The sequence below is a fragment of the Lithobates pipiens genome, unplaced genomic scaffold (assembly GCF_037356315.1).
Source record: "Lithobates pipiens isolate NorthernLeopardFrog02 unplaced genomic scaffold, aLitPip1_a1.2 Scaffold_27, whole genome shotgun sequence".
Classification (NCBI taxonomy): domain Eukaryota; kingdom Metazoa; phylum Chordata; class Amphibia; order Anura; family Ranidae; genus Lithobates; species Lithobates pipiens.
Window position 1 is genome coordinate 42,232,875 of NW_027507788.1, and position 16,884 is coordinate 42,249,758.

The 16,884-nt window shown below is 43.3% G+C and overlaps 1 protein-coding gene across 1 annotated transcript in view; it reads left to right on the plus strand.

Moving 5' to 3' along the window:
* KMT2A (lysine methyltransferase 2A) overlaps window positions 1-16,884 on the plus strand; it is a 255,114-nt gene that overhangs the window by 111,920 nt on the left and 126,310 nt on the right. Inside the window, 2 exon segments of the mRNA XM_077456885.1 lie at window positions 5,442-5,555; window positions 6,343-6,527. Of these exon segments, the coding sequence (XP_077313011.1) occupies window positions 5,442-5,555; window positions 6,343-6,527 (299 nt within the window).

The window sequence follows — 16,884 nt, forward strand, 5'->3', positions numbered from 1 at the left end:
ACTACACAATGAATATTGTCACAGATATATCTGAGAAATATAAACCAGCTTGCAGAATTCGCCGTGGCCTGACTGCAGGAAAAAGTGACCTTAGAGGTGATTTAATATGTTGGCCTCTCAAGCATATGTCGAGCATACTGATTGAAAATGTGTAGGGAAATGTCTACATTTGTGTAGGTCAGTTGTATCTGTAAAAAGATGTGTTTCCTGCAGGCAGACCACTAGGGAGGCATAGCATGCTAAGGTAGGTGACAATAGCATATGTTTTGCTCGGGTCTTTTAAACCCCTAATGTTGCATGAGGTAACGGTCAATACGCTAGACCTACCCAACCGTAGTAAGAGATGTCTATGCATGGGATTGGTTCATAGGTAGAGTTGAGCAATATGCAGGTAAGTGTGAAGGAGCTTGAGTGCAAAAAAAAAAAAAAAATCATTTTTCATGTCGGAGATAGCTGCAAGGAGAGATTTGTGGCCTGACACCGACATGGGCTCACACAATTCAGAGCCCAAAGTAGCTAACCCAGGAAGCTTATCCAATTTTAGAGATGAATATTAAGGGTATCAAAAATTGAACAGTTGCTTGACCCATCAGGAGAGATTATTGCCATTTGTTTCTGAGCTCAGAGATGTTGCTCGTTGTCCAACCACAAGGCAGTCGCTCCAGGATTATTAAAAAAATGGGTATCTGCTCCAGTAGTAACTTGCAGTTTTGTGGGGTATAGCATGGCACATGTAATCTGCAGTTGGCAGTCTCTGCTCCTAAATGCCATATATTTAGCTCTTTGTTTCTAAAACTTATGCAGAACAGCCTTGAAAGAATGATATTTTAGCACCATTCATTTCTGTTTTCCTTAGTGCGGGCAAGGCTTAAGATAGTATCTCTGTCTTGATAGTGGAGCATTTTCAGGGTGACTGGTCGTGGAGGGTTGCCCAGGAGCAGGGGCCTAACTGATCTATGGTATGCATGTTCAACTGCAAAAAATGGCAAAAAGGTTTGCTTGCTGTCAAACACCTCCAGACACCAATTTGTTAATGGATGCCGTAGGGGTTTCCCCTTCTGTGCTCTCCAGGAGAGCCACAAGTCTAACATTGTTTCACCAAACTCTGTTCTTGCTGTGTTACAGGTGATTATTGCATGCTTTAACCTGAAAGCCAGTGACCTTCATGTACTAACCCACTCCTCCAAGGAGATTGTGCACTCTCGCAATTTTTGTATACTGTGGGATATGGTAGCCATGTCTTCCTTGAGACCTTAAACTTCTGAGTTCATTGCAGTTAAAGAAGCGTTGCATGTTTACACCGCTTTAAATACCTAGCACAAATCCCCCCCCCTTCCTTCCCATTGTCTTCCTTCCGTGTCCTCCTACCAACAATTTCTGCTGCTGGGACAGTAATTGGAACCCTCTCTTCCTCCTGGCTCCCTCCTCCATTCTGCTCCTATCTGTCCTCCAGCCGGCAAACACAGAAAGCTGTGTGGGTGCCTGAGTGGTCCTTAGCAACTGGTGATGCCATCAGTTGGTAGGACGCGGTCTGAACAGTTGACTGGCCTGTAGGTTGTAGATCCTCTCATCCCAAATCACCCTGCTATGTAAGTGCCCGACATCATCTTAGCAACCAATGTCATCGGTTCATAGGACTCGAACAGACAAGTTCAGTGGTCTGTAGGTTGTAAATACCCCCTGCTAGCACATATTTAGCCTCCCCCACACAAAATCAATGCAGCTAGCACAAATCCTCCCCTCCAAAATCCCCTCTCCTAGTGCAAATTCCACACCCCCCTTCCCAATCCCCTGTCCTTGCAAAAATCCCTCCCCCCAGCAATTGTTGGTGGGGCTCACGCCCCCCATATCTTTTCCCTTCTGTCTGTATACAAGCGATACATAACAAAACAGTGTTGCGTTTCCTAAACCACTACCAATAAATAACAATAAATGTGATTAACTTGCAATATAGCAAGATACTGAGTGCACATTCAAATATTCACGTTCCCTGACTGGGAATAGCGAACAATACACAATAATGAAATATATGTGTTCCCTAAGTGGGAATAGTGAACAATAAAGATACAGTCCACACACTCCAAAAATGAATAAAAATGCACAAATATAATCCTCAAAGTCTTCTGCACAAAAACGCACAACACACCACCAGTGCATAAACGTTGAAAATGCAAGTGATCTCCTCCACCTCCGTATCCTAGCCGCTCACCTCACGTTCCGACCCCTGTTTCACTAGAAGGTCAGAAAAAGCAGGTTCCCTTTCTGGGATACAAATGGAACAGCTGGTCAAGGAACTCCTATTCCTTCCTTGCTGCCTCCGGCTGAGTAGATGGATACCAGCCAGTACAAATTCCCTCAATAGGGTCCGGTGCGCACAGGATTAGAAAAGACAAAATCTAGTACTCACTGTATATCAAAATGGTTTATTTCCTCATTAAAACGTTAATCACAAATGCAGCACTTAAGCAGTGTGGGCTCAAGAGGCATAGAAACGACAAGATGCTCGCGGGATGACGCTGCCATTATGACTCCTTCCATATATATATATATATATATATATATATATATTTTGGAGGGATTTTTTGTTATATCACCTACTACACATATCACTATTTAGTGATTAAGATAATTATTATTTGCACTGAGAGAAATTTGTTTTATTGTATACAGGAGATGAGACACAGGAACGCTATCTGTCAAGACTGTCCAGAGTTTGATTACCACCCCTACCCACAATTTCTGCTGTTGAGACAGTAATCCTAACCCTCACATCTTCCCTGCTCTCTGCTCCTATCGTTCCTCTTGTCGGCAACTCGGAAAGCTGTATGGAAGTCCGACATTTTCTTGGCAAATTATGATGTCATCAATTGGTAGGACGTGGTCTGACTAGTTGTTAATCCTCTCACCCCAAATCCCCTTTGTAGCAAGAATCCCCTCTGCACTCCGCCAAATTTCCCCCTCATAGCAAAAATCCTCCTCTCCATAACCCCCGCTCCTAGCAAAAGTTTTCCCATCCCCAACATTTTCCCTCCTAGCGCATATTCCGCCCCCTATGAGTGGTAATGGGGGGGGTGGTCGGGGGAATTTGGGATGAAAGGATTTACCGCCCACAGGCCATTAAAGTCTTCCACCCACACCCTACCAATCTCTCTATGTCTCTTTGTTGCTTGCTAACAAATTTGAAGCCACACAGAGTGGGTGAACCCAAGGAAGCTTTTTGTCAGTGTCCAATCACCTGAAAGCTGCAGTATATAAACTATAATATATGAATTGGTTCATCTGTCCTGTACGTTACAATAAAAAACACGTGTCAGTGTAGCTTTGCCTGTTTATATTGATATCTTAAAGCACATACTTGCCCATACACCACCCCTTCTGTTTCAGTGACATAACCACAGGCTCAGTAGCGGCACTGACTAGACAAGATTTTTGTCCTTTGTGAAATATGTCTAGACAAACCAAAACATCTAGTTTATCCTCACAGTAGTAACCCATGTACGGATTGCTATGTTGGCTCTTCAGACAGTACCAGTGTTCTGACTCTACATTTCATGATGTTAAATCGAGATCATGTAGAGGCAGAGTCTGCTTGTCTGTCGACCTTCCAATGTTGTGTTTTTTTTGTTTTGTTTTTTGGTACAAAATATCTACGCTATTATTTATAAAAGAAAAAATACAGAGTCCCTTTTTTCTGCCAGGACAATGCGGTCTTTTAAACTGACCAAAGAATCCTCAATACTCAATTAGTAAGCAGCACTAGAGGTCGACCGAGATATCGGCCGATATTTGGCGTTTTTTAATTAATCGGCATCGGCCGATTGTGCTGTTAAAAACGGCCAATGCGCAACTTGAAAATGACTTCTGTAATAGAAGTCAATGCAAGTTGCCTGATTCTTCATAGAAGACTTGTTTCCTCTCTGGGCAGTCTGCCAAGAAAAGAACAAAGAGGTACAATGTTTCCACTTATGAATGAATTCAACTCTGTGTGTGGAGTTCTCAGTTTAACCATTTAAAGACTAAATCTTTTCTGACACTTGATGCTTACAAATTAAAATCCTGTATTTTCTGCTAGAAAATCACTTAGAACCCCCAAAAATTTTATATATATATATATATATATATATATATATATATATATATATTAGCAGAGATCCTAGGGAATAAAATAGCGGTTGTTGCAATATTTTATGTCACACAGTATTTGCGCAGAGGTCTTTCAAACACAATTTTTTGGGGAAAAAATACACTAATGATTTAGAAAATAAAAAATAAAACAGTAAAGTTAGCCCATTATTTTTCCATCCAAAAGTTTTGATTGCCTGTTTTTGTGTATTTAATATATATATATATATATATATATATATATATATATATATATATATATATATAAAATATTATATAATATTTTTTTTTAATCTAAATTATACATACAAGTGAACTGATTGGATGTTTGTTTTGTTTAATAAATGTTTAAATGTAAGAAATTTTCTCTATTAAGGCTGCTTTCACACTGGAGCGGGCAGGCGTTGCCGGTAAAACGCTGCCTGTTTTAGCGGCGCTTTACCGTCTTTTTAGCGGGGCTATTCGGCTGCTAGTGGGGCACTTCAAATCCAGCTAGTGGCCGGGGGAAGGGGTTAAATTTGCAGTGAAGCTCCGCTGCCAAATTGCATTGCAGGTGCTTCGGCACTGGTGCCCATTCATTTCAATGGGCAGGAGTGGTGTACTCCACCACTCCAAAGATGCTGCTTGCAGGACTTTTTTTTTTAATGTCCTGCCAGCGCATTGCCTCAGTGTGAAAGCCCTCGGGCTTCCACACAGACTGCAGGGGAGCTGTTTTGCAGGCACTTTACAGGTGCTATTTTTAGCCCAAAAGCACCTGAAAAACGCCCCAGTGTGAAAGGTGTCTAAAGCCCTGTACACACTATCAGATTGTCTGCTGAGTTTTTCCTTCAGATTTACCAAAACCATATAATATGAGGTCAAACCTTAGGAGTTTCAATGTGTATGCAATCAGGCAGGCCCTTCTACTACATGGTTTTGGTAAATCTGAAGGAAAAACTCAGCAGACAATCTGATAGTGTGTACGGGGCTTAACTGTTAGATTTTATGAGATGAAGGGGGGGGATCGGGCAAAAAAATAGGCATCATATATCGGCCATCGACCGCAGCAATTTCTAAATATCGGCATCGGCCAGAGAAAAACCCATATCGGTCAACCTCTATGCAGCACTATCAAAAAGGTAACAGCCTGTATCTAAAATTAGCAAATATACAGTAGCTGCCCCATGTACATACATAATTATAGACTACACTTTGAAAAAACTTTTTTTTTTTAAATACTTTAATGCACTTGTAAGCTTTTATATTTCCTAATAATTTTGTGTTTTTGTGAGTATACAGGTTTCCACTTGACACTTTTAGCATTCTTTGTTTTACTTTAGGCAACTTCTGTCCTCTGTGTAACAAGTGCTATGATGATGATGATTATGAGAGTAAAATGATGCAGTGTGGAAAGTGCGATCGCTGGGTACATTCCAAATGTGAAAATCTGACAGGTATTTGTCACATGTCACACAACTATCCATTTAGTTTGTAACCCTTTAAGCAATAATTGTTTAAAAAAAAATATAACAAATAACAGTGATACTGTTAGTCATGGTGCATGAACAATTCAATGTCTGGTATGTTAAAGGTGCATTGGTGTGCCATTCAAAATAAATGGCACTGTACCATAAGCCATATTTTGATTTGAAATATGCATAAAGAAGATCATATATCATAAACTGAAACAATACTTAAAATATTTGCCCTACATTGGTGATATGGCTATATAATCTCCTTCTAGGCATATATACTGCAACTATATGTTTACCCATTAGTCTAAAACTATTCATATCTCCGGGAAAGTAAATCATGTGATTTCTTCTATCTTAAATGTAATGAGGTTTAAGATTCACAATTGGGTGGTTTGATTACTCATAGCTTTAAATGCTAAAGAGTTTCTCATGACTCAGAAAAACTGGCGAAGCTGCTGAGGCAAAATGAGAGGTTTTCAGAACTGCAACTCAAATTAAATTACTGAAGCATTTTCTATACTCCTTGCAATGTACCAGACACAAGACAACCCACAATAAATGGATTTAATTCTCTCTCTTGGCATGCGGAATCATAGTTTACTTTCGTTTTCTATAAGTATGTTTAAGATGATGACCTCCCTGTTCTAAATGCATAATTCGCTACTTACTATAACTATTATAGCATTTTTAAATTAGGATGATTTCTAAAAAAAAAGTTGTGCTTCTACACTGCTTGTGTAAATAATAATTAATTGTTTTTCTTCAGATGAGATGTATGAAATCCTTTCAAACTTGCCAGAAAGTGTGGCCTACACATGTGTAAACTGCACTGAACATCACCCTGCAGAATGGAGGCTAGCACTGACAAATGAGTTACAGGCCTCCCTCAGATATGTCCTAAACACATTGCTGAATTCTCGAACTGCAAGTCATCTTCTGCGCTACAGACAGGTGGGACCTAAAGCATGACAAAAATCTTTATATATTTTGTTTACCCCCATTTCCATTTGCTAACCTTTAGCATTTGTATAAAATATTTTTTTTGTTCTGAGAGCAAGCATGTTGTAGTGTGCTCTTAGATTTATGTCCCCGACTTTTGGACCTGCCCATCTTATTAGTCCCATGTCTGGTGCAGCTGCATCAGTGATAAAAAGGGGACTTTCTCCTTAGAGGTAAGGCTGGTTGGTGCAGATTAGAGCTTAACTTGGTAATAAATTGAGAATCGGAGGAGGATTTTCTGGTTTAAAAAATGACACAAAAGTGAATTTTCTAACTTATACATTTTAAAAGCTTTTAAATACAAAAAAAAATAAAAAATTGAATGGCTGGGGAGTTGGCTTAAAAATAAGATCAAACACTCAGGCATATACACAGGATTCTTCTAATGGGTCATAGTTGAGATGGTCTGAATTAGGAAAAAAACATAAATGACATTATGCAAAAGTTGCACATACTGACGTCTATGCTGTCATCAAAATGAGACGTAAGGAATGTACATTTTCTTATCGTACATCACGGGACATGGAGCCATAGTAGTTACTATGTGGGTTATAGGCCACCTTCAGGTGATGGACACTGGCATGCCCTAAGACAAAAAGTGTACTCCCTATATAACCCCTCCCACTACTGGGAGTACCTCCAGTTTTTTCACCAGTGTCTGAGGTGTTGGTCACGAGTAAAGATGTGCTGTGCTGAGCTCCACTGGAGCAATCCTTGCTGGGGCTAGCCATGTTGACTGGGTCCATTAAAAGTGTCTCTTTTGGCCAAATTGAATGGTACCTGGGCCTCGTATCCGAAGAAACTTGGTTTTTAACTTTGAATGCTTCTCTTTTTAGAGAGCTTGATCCTGGGATCCAGTACTTTTTGGTAGTAAGGCCATAAAGTTTTAGTGGCAGGGTGCTGTTGCAGGTCCAGGATTGCGGGTTTCCTCTAGGATCCCCTGCTCCTGAAGGTTTAACAGAACCCACCATGAAGGGTGAAGATTGGGTCTGTATGTTTACCACAGAAAACCCTGCGGCGGGAAAGGTAAGTGGAATTTTCTAAGAATTGTTTTTGAATTTTCCTATGAATGTCTCCTTTAAAGCGGGAGTCCGCCGGGACTCCGCGTTTTTTTTTTTTTAAAAGCCAGCAGCTACAAATACTGCAGCTGCTGACTTTTAAAATAGTGACAATTACCTGTCCAGCGCGCCCGCGATGTCGGCACCCGAAGCCGATCCGTAGATCGTTTCTCGGGTGCTGCCGCCGCCATCTTGGGTATGGGAATCAGGAAATGGAGCCTTTCGGCTTCATTTCCTGGTTCCCTACTGCGCATGCGCGAGCCGCGCTGCGCAATAAGGACGGTCCCCGCTGCCTCTGGGATCTGTGTTTTCCCAGCAGGCAGCGGGGCACTTGCGGAAAGGGGCGGGACTTGCGGAAAGGGGTGTAATATACGCCCCTTTCCGCAGAGAGCTATCCCGGAAGTGGGTGCAGATACCTGTACTGTACAGGTATCTGTACCCCCCTCCCCCCTGAAAGGTGCCAATTGTGGCGCCGGAGGAGGGGAGGGTTCCGATGAGCGGAAGGTCCACTTTAGGGTGGACCTCCGCTTTAACATAAAATTTTGTCATGGCTATGTGTTACTGCTGGGGGCTGTATTGAGCACTCGCCGCCTCATGCTGGAAACAGCACTGTGTCAGAGAGCTGAAATGCTTCCTCTTCCTCCAGCCGAACAGCAGGTCCTCCGGTATGCTTAAGGGAAGCTTTCCTCCCTGCTTATTGCCCCCCTATTCTTATAGTCTCTGATGTGCACAGAATTATTTAAAAAAACAAAAAGAAAACAAAAACAGGAGGCACAACCAGCAGGCCGCTCGGCGGCTTGTAACCCCCCCCCCCCCGCGCGCCATGCTTCTCTCGGTAGGTCTGAGAGGACCTTTAGTCCGCTGCTCGCACAGGAAAACCCTTATTTTAAAATAGTGGGTGGAGCCATAGGCGGCGTGGGGCTTAGCAGCGTTGGCGTTATCCGATGCCAGGACACGAGGAGGCAAGTTTTTAAAAGCACATTGTGTGATACTACAGGCTGTGGAGGGACACAAGCAAAGAGGTGGCATTAACAGGTTTGGTGACACAGGCATTTCCTTTGACACATTTTTTACTGCTGCATCAGGCTGGGCATTAATAGCCACAATTGTGCTGGACTATGCAGTGTATGCATTCCTTCTGGTAGGGCCTCTGCTTTGTGCATCAGGCTATGAGTGGTAGGGGGACAAGGAACACCTCAAAGGGTTCTAGAGGATCGATTGTTTTATGGCAACCTAAATCCATGTCTTAAAAAAATGACATCCTCCTCTGAGAGTGATGCGGCCTGTCAGAGTGAGCCATCAGAGGGGACTGGTATTGCATCAGCTGTAGACACTTCAGCCCCTATATATATCACTCAGGAGGTTTTTTCTTCTACCATGTTAAGTTTGGAACAGAAGATTAATGCTATGTTCCCACAGTGGGCCCAAGCGTAGCAGATCCCCGTCCATTGCTCAGGACCCTCATACTGAGGAACAAGAGGCAGGAGATCATGAAGTCCTTTCAAAGGATCAGGAAGAGGCTGATGACGCCTCTTCCAAAGATCCTAATATGGAGGGAGCAGCCTCAAAAGAGAGACTGTTGGTACACTCCCTTACCAAGTTGGTTCACTCAACTTTTTTACTGCCTATAGCGCAGTCTATGGATGAACCCACCTCTGATTTGGGATCACTAAAGCCTCCCTAATCTGTGGATGCCTTTCCTATCCATTCATGGCTAAACAAGCTGATGTATTGTGGGAGCACCCAGATAAACAGTTTTCCCCTCCAAAAAAACTTTCTATAAGAAATGGGGGATTCCAGCAATTGATGCTGCTATATCCTCGGTAAATAAAAACCTGACTTGTCCTGTAGTCAATACACAACTGTTGAAGGATCCAACAGATAAAAAGATAAGAATTTCTTTTTAAGAACAACATTGCTCTTGTAGGTTCAGTTGTGCAGCCAGCTCTTGCGACAATTGGAGTATCTTAGTCCATAAACGACCAGTTTGTGGAGGTAATCAAGATTATTCCTTATCAGCAGGTCCAGCAGATGTCTGGCATATCAGAGGCACTGTGTTTCACAGTGGATGCTATGAAAGATTCTATTATTCAAGCCTCACGGCTTATGCTAGGGCTGGTACATATGCTCAGAGTCCTATGGTTGAAAAATTGGTCAGCCAAAGCGCCATGTAAAAAGCTCTTGGCCAGTTTCCCATTTCATGATGAACAGTTGTTTGGAGACAATCTGGATAAGTATAACCAAAGAATTTCTAATGGGAAAAGTTCTATTTTACCAGTATAGTAGAAGTTTAAACGTTTTTCCTTTAAATGCGCATCTTCTCCAGTGCCAGGGGAGCACCTGCCTCCAGACAGTCTTGATGGCCTCCACCGTCGGGTTCAAGAGGGAGACCTCAGGGGCAGTCCCAGGGCCAAAAGAGGACTTGGGGCATTAAACCCACGAAGAAAAATACTAAAGCCTCCTTATGAAGGGGCGCCCCCACTTGCTTGGGTGGGTAGAAGGCTTCTACACTTTTCAAAGATCTGGCAGGAACATTATCAGGACAGATGGGTGGCTTCCTCAATTTCTCTAGGTTACAAACTAAAATTCAGAGAATTCCCGTCTCCTTGTTTTTTAAGATCGAACATTCCCAGAGATCCAGGGAAAAGGAAATCTCTTTCTGTCTCTGGAAAATCTCTTATCTCAGAAAGGGATATCGGAGGTTCCCACAGAGGAGTAGGGATCAGGGTTTTATTAAAACCTCTTTACAGTACAAAAACCAAACGAGGAGGTAAGATCCATTTTAGATCTCAAGGATCTAAACCGACACTTGAATATCCGTTCTTTTCGTATGTAGTCAATCAGATCGGTTGTCTCCATTCTACAAGGAGAATATTTGGCATCGATCGATATCAAGGATGCCTATCTCCACATGCCAATTTTTCCTGCTCATCAGAAATTTTTACACTTTGAGGTAGAGAATCGTAATTTTCAGTTTATGGCTCTGCCTTTCGGTCTAGCCACCGCACCTTGAGTATTCACCAAGATCCTGGCTCCTTCTTTAGCTAGGTTAAGGGCTCAGAGTATAACACTTATAGCCTACCTAGACTATCTGCTTTTAGTGGATCAGTCAGTCACCTGTCTAAACCAAAGTTTAGTCTCAGCCGTAAGCTACCTAGAACTCCTAGGCCGGATTCTCAACCTAGAAAAATCCTCCTTAAAACCGTCAAGGAGATTACAGTACTTACAGGGCTGATCATAGATACTGTTCAAAAGAAGGTATTCTTACCCCTGGGAAGGATGAGCTCCATAAAGGAACTTATTCAGCTTGTCAAAACAAAGCGAAATCCTTCTTTTCGGCTGTGCATGAAATTGTTAGGAAAGATGGTGGCCTCCTTCGAGGCCGTTCCTTATGCACAGTTTCATTCAAGACTGCTGCAAAACAGTATTCTGTTGACCTGGAACAAGAAGATCCAGGCTTTGGACTTTCCAATGCGCTTATCCCCCGAGGTGCGTCAGAGCCTCAATTGGTGGTTGATATCCAGCATCCTTCAACAGGGGAAATCCTTTCTACCAGTATCCTGGAAAGTGGTAACAATGGATGCCAGCCTTCTAGGCTGGGGAGCAGTCCTGGAAGAGGCTTTTGTCCAGGGGAAGTGGTCCAAGTCAGAAAGGACCTTGCTCATCAATCTTCTAGAAATTCGGGTGGTTTGTCTGGCCCTAGATTACAAAATTGTCCTGTCAGGATTCAATCCGACAATGCCACGGCTGTGGCCTACATCAATCACCAAGGGGGCACGAGAAGTCGTGGAGCCCAAAAAGAGGTGAATCATGTTCTATTTTGGGCAGAAAGTAATATTCCTTGCCTATCTGTGATTTTCATTCCAGGGATAGAAAATTTGCTTGTGTCAACTGTTTCCGGGAGAATGGTCGAAAGGACCATTCTCCCGGAAACAGTTGACACAAGCAAATTTTCTATCCCTGGAATGAAAATCCCCAACATCTTTCTGTCGATATGTCAAAGATGGGGTGTTCTGGACATGGATCTGTTCATGTCTAGATTCAACAACAAGGTCCACATCTTTGTGTCAAGAACAAGGGATCCGTTGGAATGTGGAACAGACGCCTTGGTCTTTCCATAGGATCAGTTTTCGCTGATATATGCGTTTCCTCCAGTTCTGCTGCTTCCGCACCTTCTTCGCAGGATCAAGCAGGAAGGGAAGGAGGTGATTCTAGTGGGCCCAGCATGGCCCAGAAGATCTTGGTATGCTGAGATCATAAAGATGGTGGTAGGAGACCCTTGGATCCTGCTGCTGTGACCAGACCTTCTCACGCAAAGCCCAGTATTCCATCCTACTTTACAAATACTACGTTTAACGGTTTGGCTATTGAAACCCAGATTCTAAAGGACTGTGGGTTATCTCCTTCAGTAGTGTCTACTTTGGTTAATGCTAGGAAGCCGCCCTCCAGAGTCATATACTATAGAGTCTGGAAGGCATATGTCTCCTTGTGTGAATCCAGGGGTTGGCACCCCAGAAAGTATGTCATAGGTAGGATCCTTGAATTCCTGTAGATGGGACTGGAAATTAAGCTGACCTTGATCACTATCAAGGGCCAGGTCTCGGCCTTATCAGTATTGTTTCAACGGCCCCTTGCATCTTACTCTCTGGTTGGTATCTTTATTCAGGGGGAAACGCTATTAATCCTCCCGTCAGGACACCCCTGAAGCCTTTTGCGCCTATATGGGATATTCCCTTGGTTTCTTTGACTAGAAAGATAATCTTTTTGGATCCATATCCTCTGCCAGAAGGGTATCAGAATTGGTGGCTCTTTCTTGTAAAGAGCCATATTTGATTATACATAAGGATAAGATGGTATTGTGGCCTCGTCCTAAATTCCTACCAAAGATAGTGACAGGTTTTTATTTAAACCATGGTATTGTTCTGCCTTCTTTTTTCCCAGAACCTGGATCTAGGGAAGAGAAATCACTACATTCCCTTGATGTAGTGAGAGCGGTCAAGGTCTATCTAAAGGAGACCTCTCAGATTTGCAAAACAGATGTTTTGTTTGTGTTACCAGAAGGTCCTAAAACAGGACAGGCAGCATCAAAATCTACTATTTCCAAATGGATTCGTCAAGTGATTGTTCAAGCTTCTGGTCTAAAGAGGAAAATTCCTCCTTTTCATGTTAAAGCGCACTCCACCAGGGCTGTTAGTGCTTCTTGGGCAGTGCATCACCAGGCCTCCATGGCTCAGATCTGCAACTTAGTCTTCAGTCCATACATTTACCAGATTCTATCAAATCGATGTAAAAGGTCATGAGGATATTGCCTTTGGGCACAGTGTACTGCAGGCTGCAGTATGAGTCCTCAAGTTTTTTAATGCCCTACTTTTTTGTTGTCTCCCTCCCTTCAGTTGCCATTGCTATGGGACATCCCACATAGTAACTACTATGGCTCTGTGACCTGTGATGTACGATAAGAAAATAGGATTTTTATAACATGTAAAATCTTTTTCTTTGAAGTACATCACGGGACACAGAGGTCCCTCCCTTCTTTGGTATGCACGTGTATTGCTTGACTACAAAACTGAGGTACTCGCAGTAGTGGGAGGGGTTATATAGGGAGTGCACTTTTTTTCTTAGGGCGTGCTAGTGTCCATCACCTGAAGATGGGCTATAATCCACATAGTAACTACTATAGCTCTGTGTCCTGTGATGTACTTCAAAGAAAAGGATTTTACAGGTAAGCGGTTATAAAAATCCTATTATTTTCAAGTTTGAGCTACTTATTAGTTCAACGTTTTATTTGGTAGGGATTTGAACAGAACCTTTTTTTTAAACCATATCCTTCTTTACATTAGTCTGCAGTTCCTGAATTTGTCACCTTCTACTTGCTTCTCACAAATGATCTGCAGATTGCTGTTCTACAAATAAAATCAGTTATGTAATTCCTGTCATTCCTGTGAAGAAACAAACGTACAGTGCTGTAAAAAGTATTGGCCCCCTTCCTGTTTTGTTTTTTTGCACATCTGTTGCACCTAAATGGTTCAGATAATAAGGGAATCAAAGTTCTGCACTCCTGTGACCTTTTTTTTAGCAGACAGCGGGCTAATGCCCACTGTCAGTTGACATCACAGACCCAGTCCAGGCTCTGTAAAGGATCCTGACCATATGGTTGGGGATCCCCCCCAGAAGCCTGGATCAGCAACTGACTTAGCCTCTAAGAAAGCCTCTGAGAGCCTGAGCCAGCTGCTCTTGTCCCTGCACAGCCCAGTGCTCCAGTGAGCGCTGGAGGGGCAGAGCACAGAGCCTGTGATTGCCAGTCAATGGCTCTCTGCAGACTAAGCACTGAGCGATCAGCAGTGTTTGATCACTAATTCCTTTGCCTTAGAGGCAGGGGGGGGGGGGGGGGCAGCTGCAGCTGGGATCGGTGATGCAGCCATCTAAGTAAGTATGATTGTTTAACTTTTTTTCCAATCCCATACTTCTTTCTTTCTTTTGTTTGTGTATGCAAAGATATCTTCCATTGATTCAATTTATTTTACCTTATGAAGCCAAAGGCTCATTGGTGGGGCAGTCGGTTGGCGCTTGAAGACTCTTCCAAGAACTTCCATTGCACTGGCATATCCCCTGCTTTATAGCCGGCTGTAGCTGCCTTCTGGTATTACCAAAACTATGGCTAAATGGTCTGGAGAAAACAATGCCGAACCTTCTCTTACTTTAGATTACTTCTTATCTTCCTTGCAGCTCTTGCGCTGGGCCCTACTGTTCTGTGTAGACACCATGGAAAATACTATCTGTTAGATCTCCAGAATGCTTTCTGGGTCTTTGCACAGAATATTATGGCTGAAAGCCTGGGAAACTGAACCGGCATAAGAAAGATGCCTTTTGCATGGGCCCTTTTGATGGCAAGTTTTGACTTGGAAATGCCCTCGAATGTTGGCTTCTAATGGGGAGGGTTCAGACCCCATTTACCAATGGCATTTACCAATTGCCTCAGAAATAGATTTTCTCTCACTCTGGATTTAATCCATTTACCCCTCTCAGGCACTATCGGCTATGTTATCCATGCTCTCTCTCTAACAGTATTTTCCTAACCCTGCCTGATCTTAAAGCATTTGTTAACCCCCCCCCCCCCCCCCCCCCAAAAAAAAGGATGTTATACAGCATAGTGCTTATGCTGTGTCATTTTACACCTTGTAACACCTAAAATACCTGGCTGATCCTGACAGTTTCTACCCACCATGGTCAGCGTACGTGTCTCCGTCATCTGCAGCTATCTACAGCTCTCCTCTGTCTCCCTTTGTCCTCCTTGCGCCTTCCCTCCCTGCCTGTCAGCTCTCACTAGCGCTGCTCTTCTCCTCTCCTTGCTGCTTCAAAACTATCTCATGATTATATCATCCCCTCTGTCAGATAAAAAGCCGTGTCCTAGTGCCTTTGCTTTATTAAAAAAAAAGCAGAATTCTACCTGTTTTCACAGCATCTCCCAGCGATCACAAACTCCAGGCTCTCGCCTCCTCTCCTCCCTGGCTGACGTCAGCAGGGGATTCTCGGCCCCGTCCGCTGGAGCTATCAGACAGGGAGAGCAGAGAGCCTGGAATCATATGATCGCTGGGAGATGCTGTGAAAACAGGTAGAAATGGGCTTTTTTTTTGTATGAAGCACAAGCACTAGGATACCATTTTTTTTTATCTGACAGAGGGGATGATATAAAGATGAGATAGTGGCTTAACAACTAATGCCATATATCGGATGTATACAGCTGTCACATAGATCCCCCTCTATGTATTTACAACGCTCGTTTTTATAATAGACTTATAGAGTGTACTATGCCAGGCTCTAATAGAGGAGCTGGTAGTGATTTGCACATGTGGATTAACAAACCCTTTAAAAGTCAGCAGCTACAAATACTGCAGCTGCTGACTTTTAATATTGGGGCACTTGCCTGTCCAGGAATCCAGCGGTGTTTTCACCCTAGCCGATTTTTCAATTGGCTATCGGAAGGGGATGCAGCAAACTGAGCTGGAAGTGGGAGCAGGCACCTGTCAAAGGGAAAAGTATTTCACTGTGGGCACAGTGAATACCCACAATCTTTTAGATATGGGAGAGAGCAGCATGCAATATGGCCAACCTAATGCTAAGGATTTTAATGTATTTGTCTGGACATATGGATGCAGAATACTCCTGCAAGTGGTTGAATAGTTTCCTTTCCGCATTCCCCCCATGCAATATCGATATTGGTACCCATAATTTGTGACTCCCCTCTCCACCTCCGCTCCCTCTGCAGTGCCTGTGTCTGGTAGAAGAGAGAGCTGGGGGTACCCCCATGTCGACGGCCCTGCTCCCACACATCACACCAGCTCATCAGTCAGGAGAGGATTCAGGGCAGCCACGAGCTGTGCTGCACGGATAGTTACGCTGCCACTTCTAAATACAGAAGCCGGATAGGCTTCTGTATTTAGAAGTGATGGCAGTGAGAGCCTGAGAGGAAAGCACACACAGGGCTAGCGCCAGAGACACTCTATTTAAACAAAAAGCTCTGCCTCCCCCTCGCTACCCTCGGGATGGTGTCACACCAGGTGAGGTCTGCACCCCCCCCCCCCCCCCATAGCAACGCCACTGATCAGGGGACATGGAGAAACCCTCCCCTTTTGGTTGCATTCTTTATTGCTACTAGCTGAGCTGGGAGAGTTTATGCAAAGGCAAGGATCCCTGCTCTTTTTTTGGATATTTTCTGTTCAGCTGAAGGTGGCACAATAACCAAAGTAGTTATGATTAGTAATTCCTGTGAAATATGTATATAGTTGTTGCTGAAACTTTCTTTTGAAAATAGTAGAATTTGAGGAATTGAAAAAATTTAACAAAAATACCTACCTGCTGCAGCATCAATCCGATACTGCAAACTGCCCCCAACCACTCCTAAGGCTGAGAACTGAGCAATCATGTGACTACTGATCACTCCAGCTGCCAGTCAGGAATCTGGGTGGATCCTGACTTGATCTTGATCTTTATCTGGATCCTCTCAGAGTCTGGAGCGGATCTGTGATGTTACCTGATAGCAGGCTTTAGAACACTGTCGTCTGATTCTGGCTGTGACCTACATGAGAAGTATGACTACAAGCTTTGGCCATACTTTTCTTATCAATATTTTGAGTCAGGGACTTAAAGTAGAAATAAAGGCCAATGTAAGTCAGGCTTAAATGCTGCTTCCCCATACTCATACCCATGCTGTATGCAGCTTGTAAACTAGCTGTGGAAATACCCAATTGTTA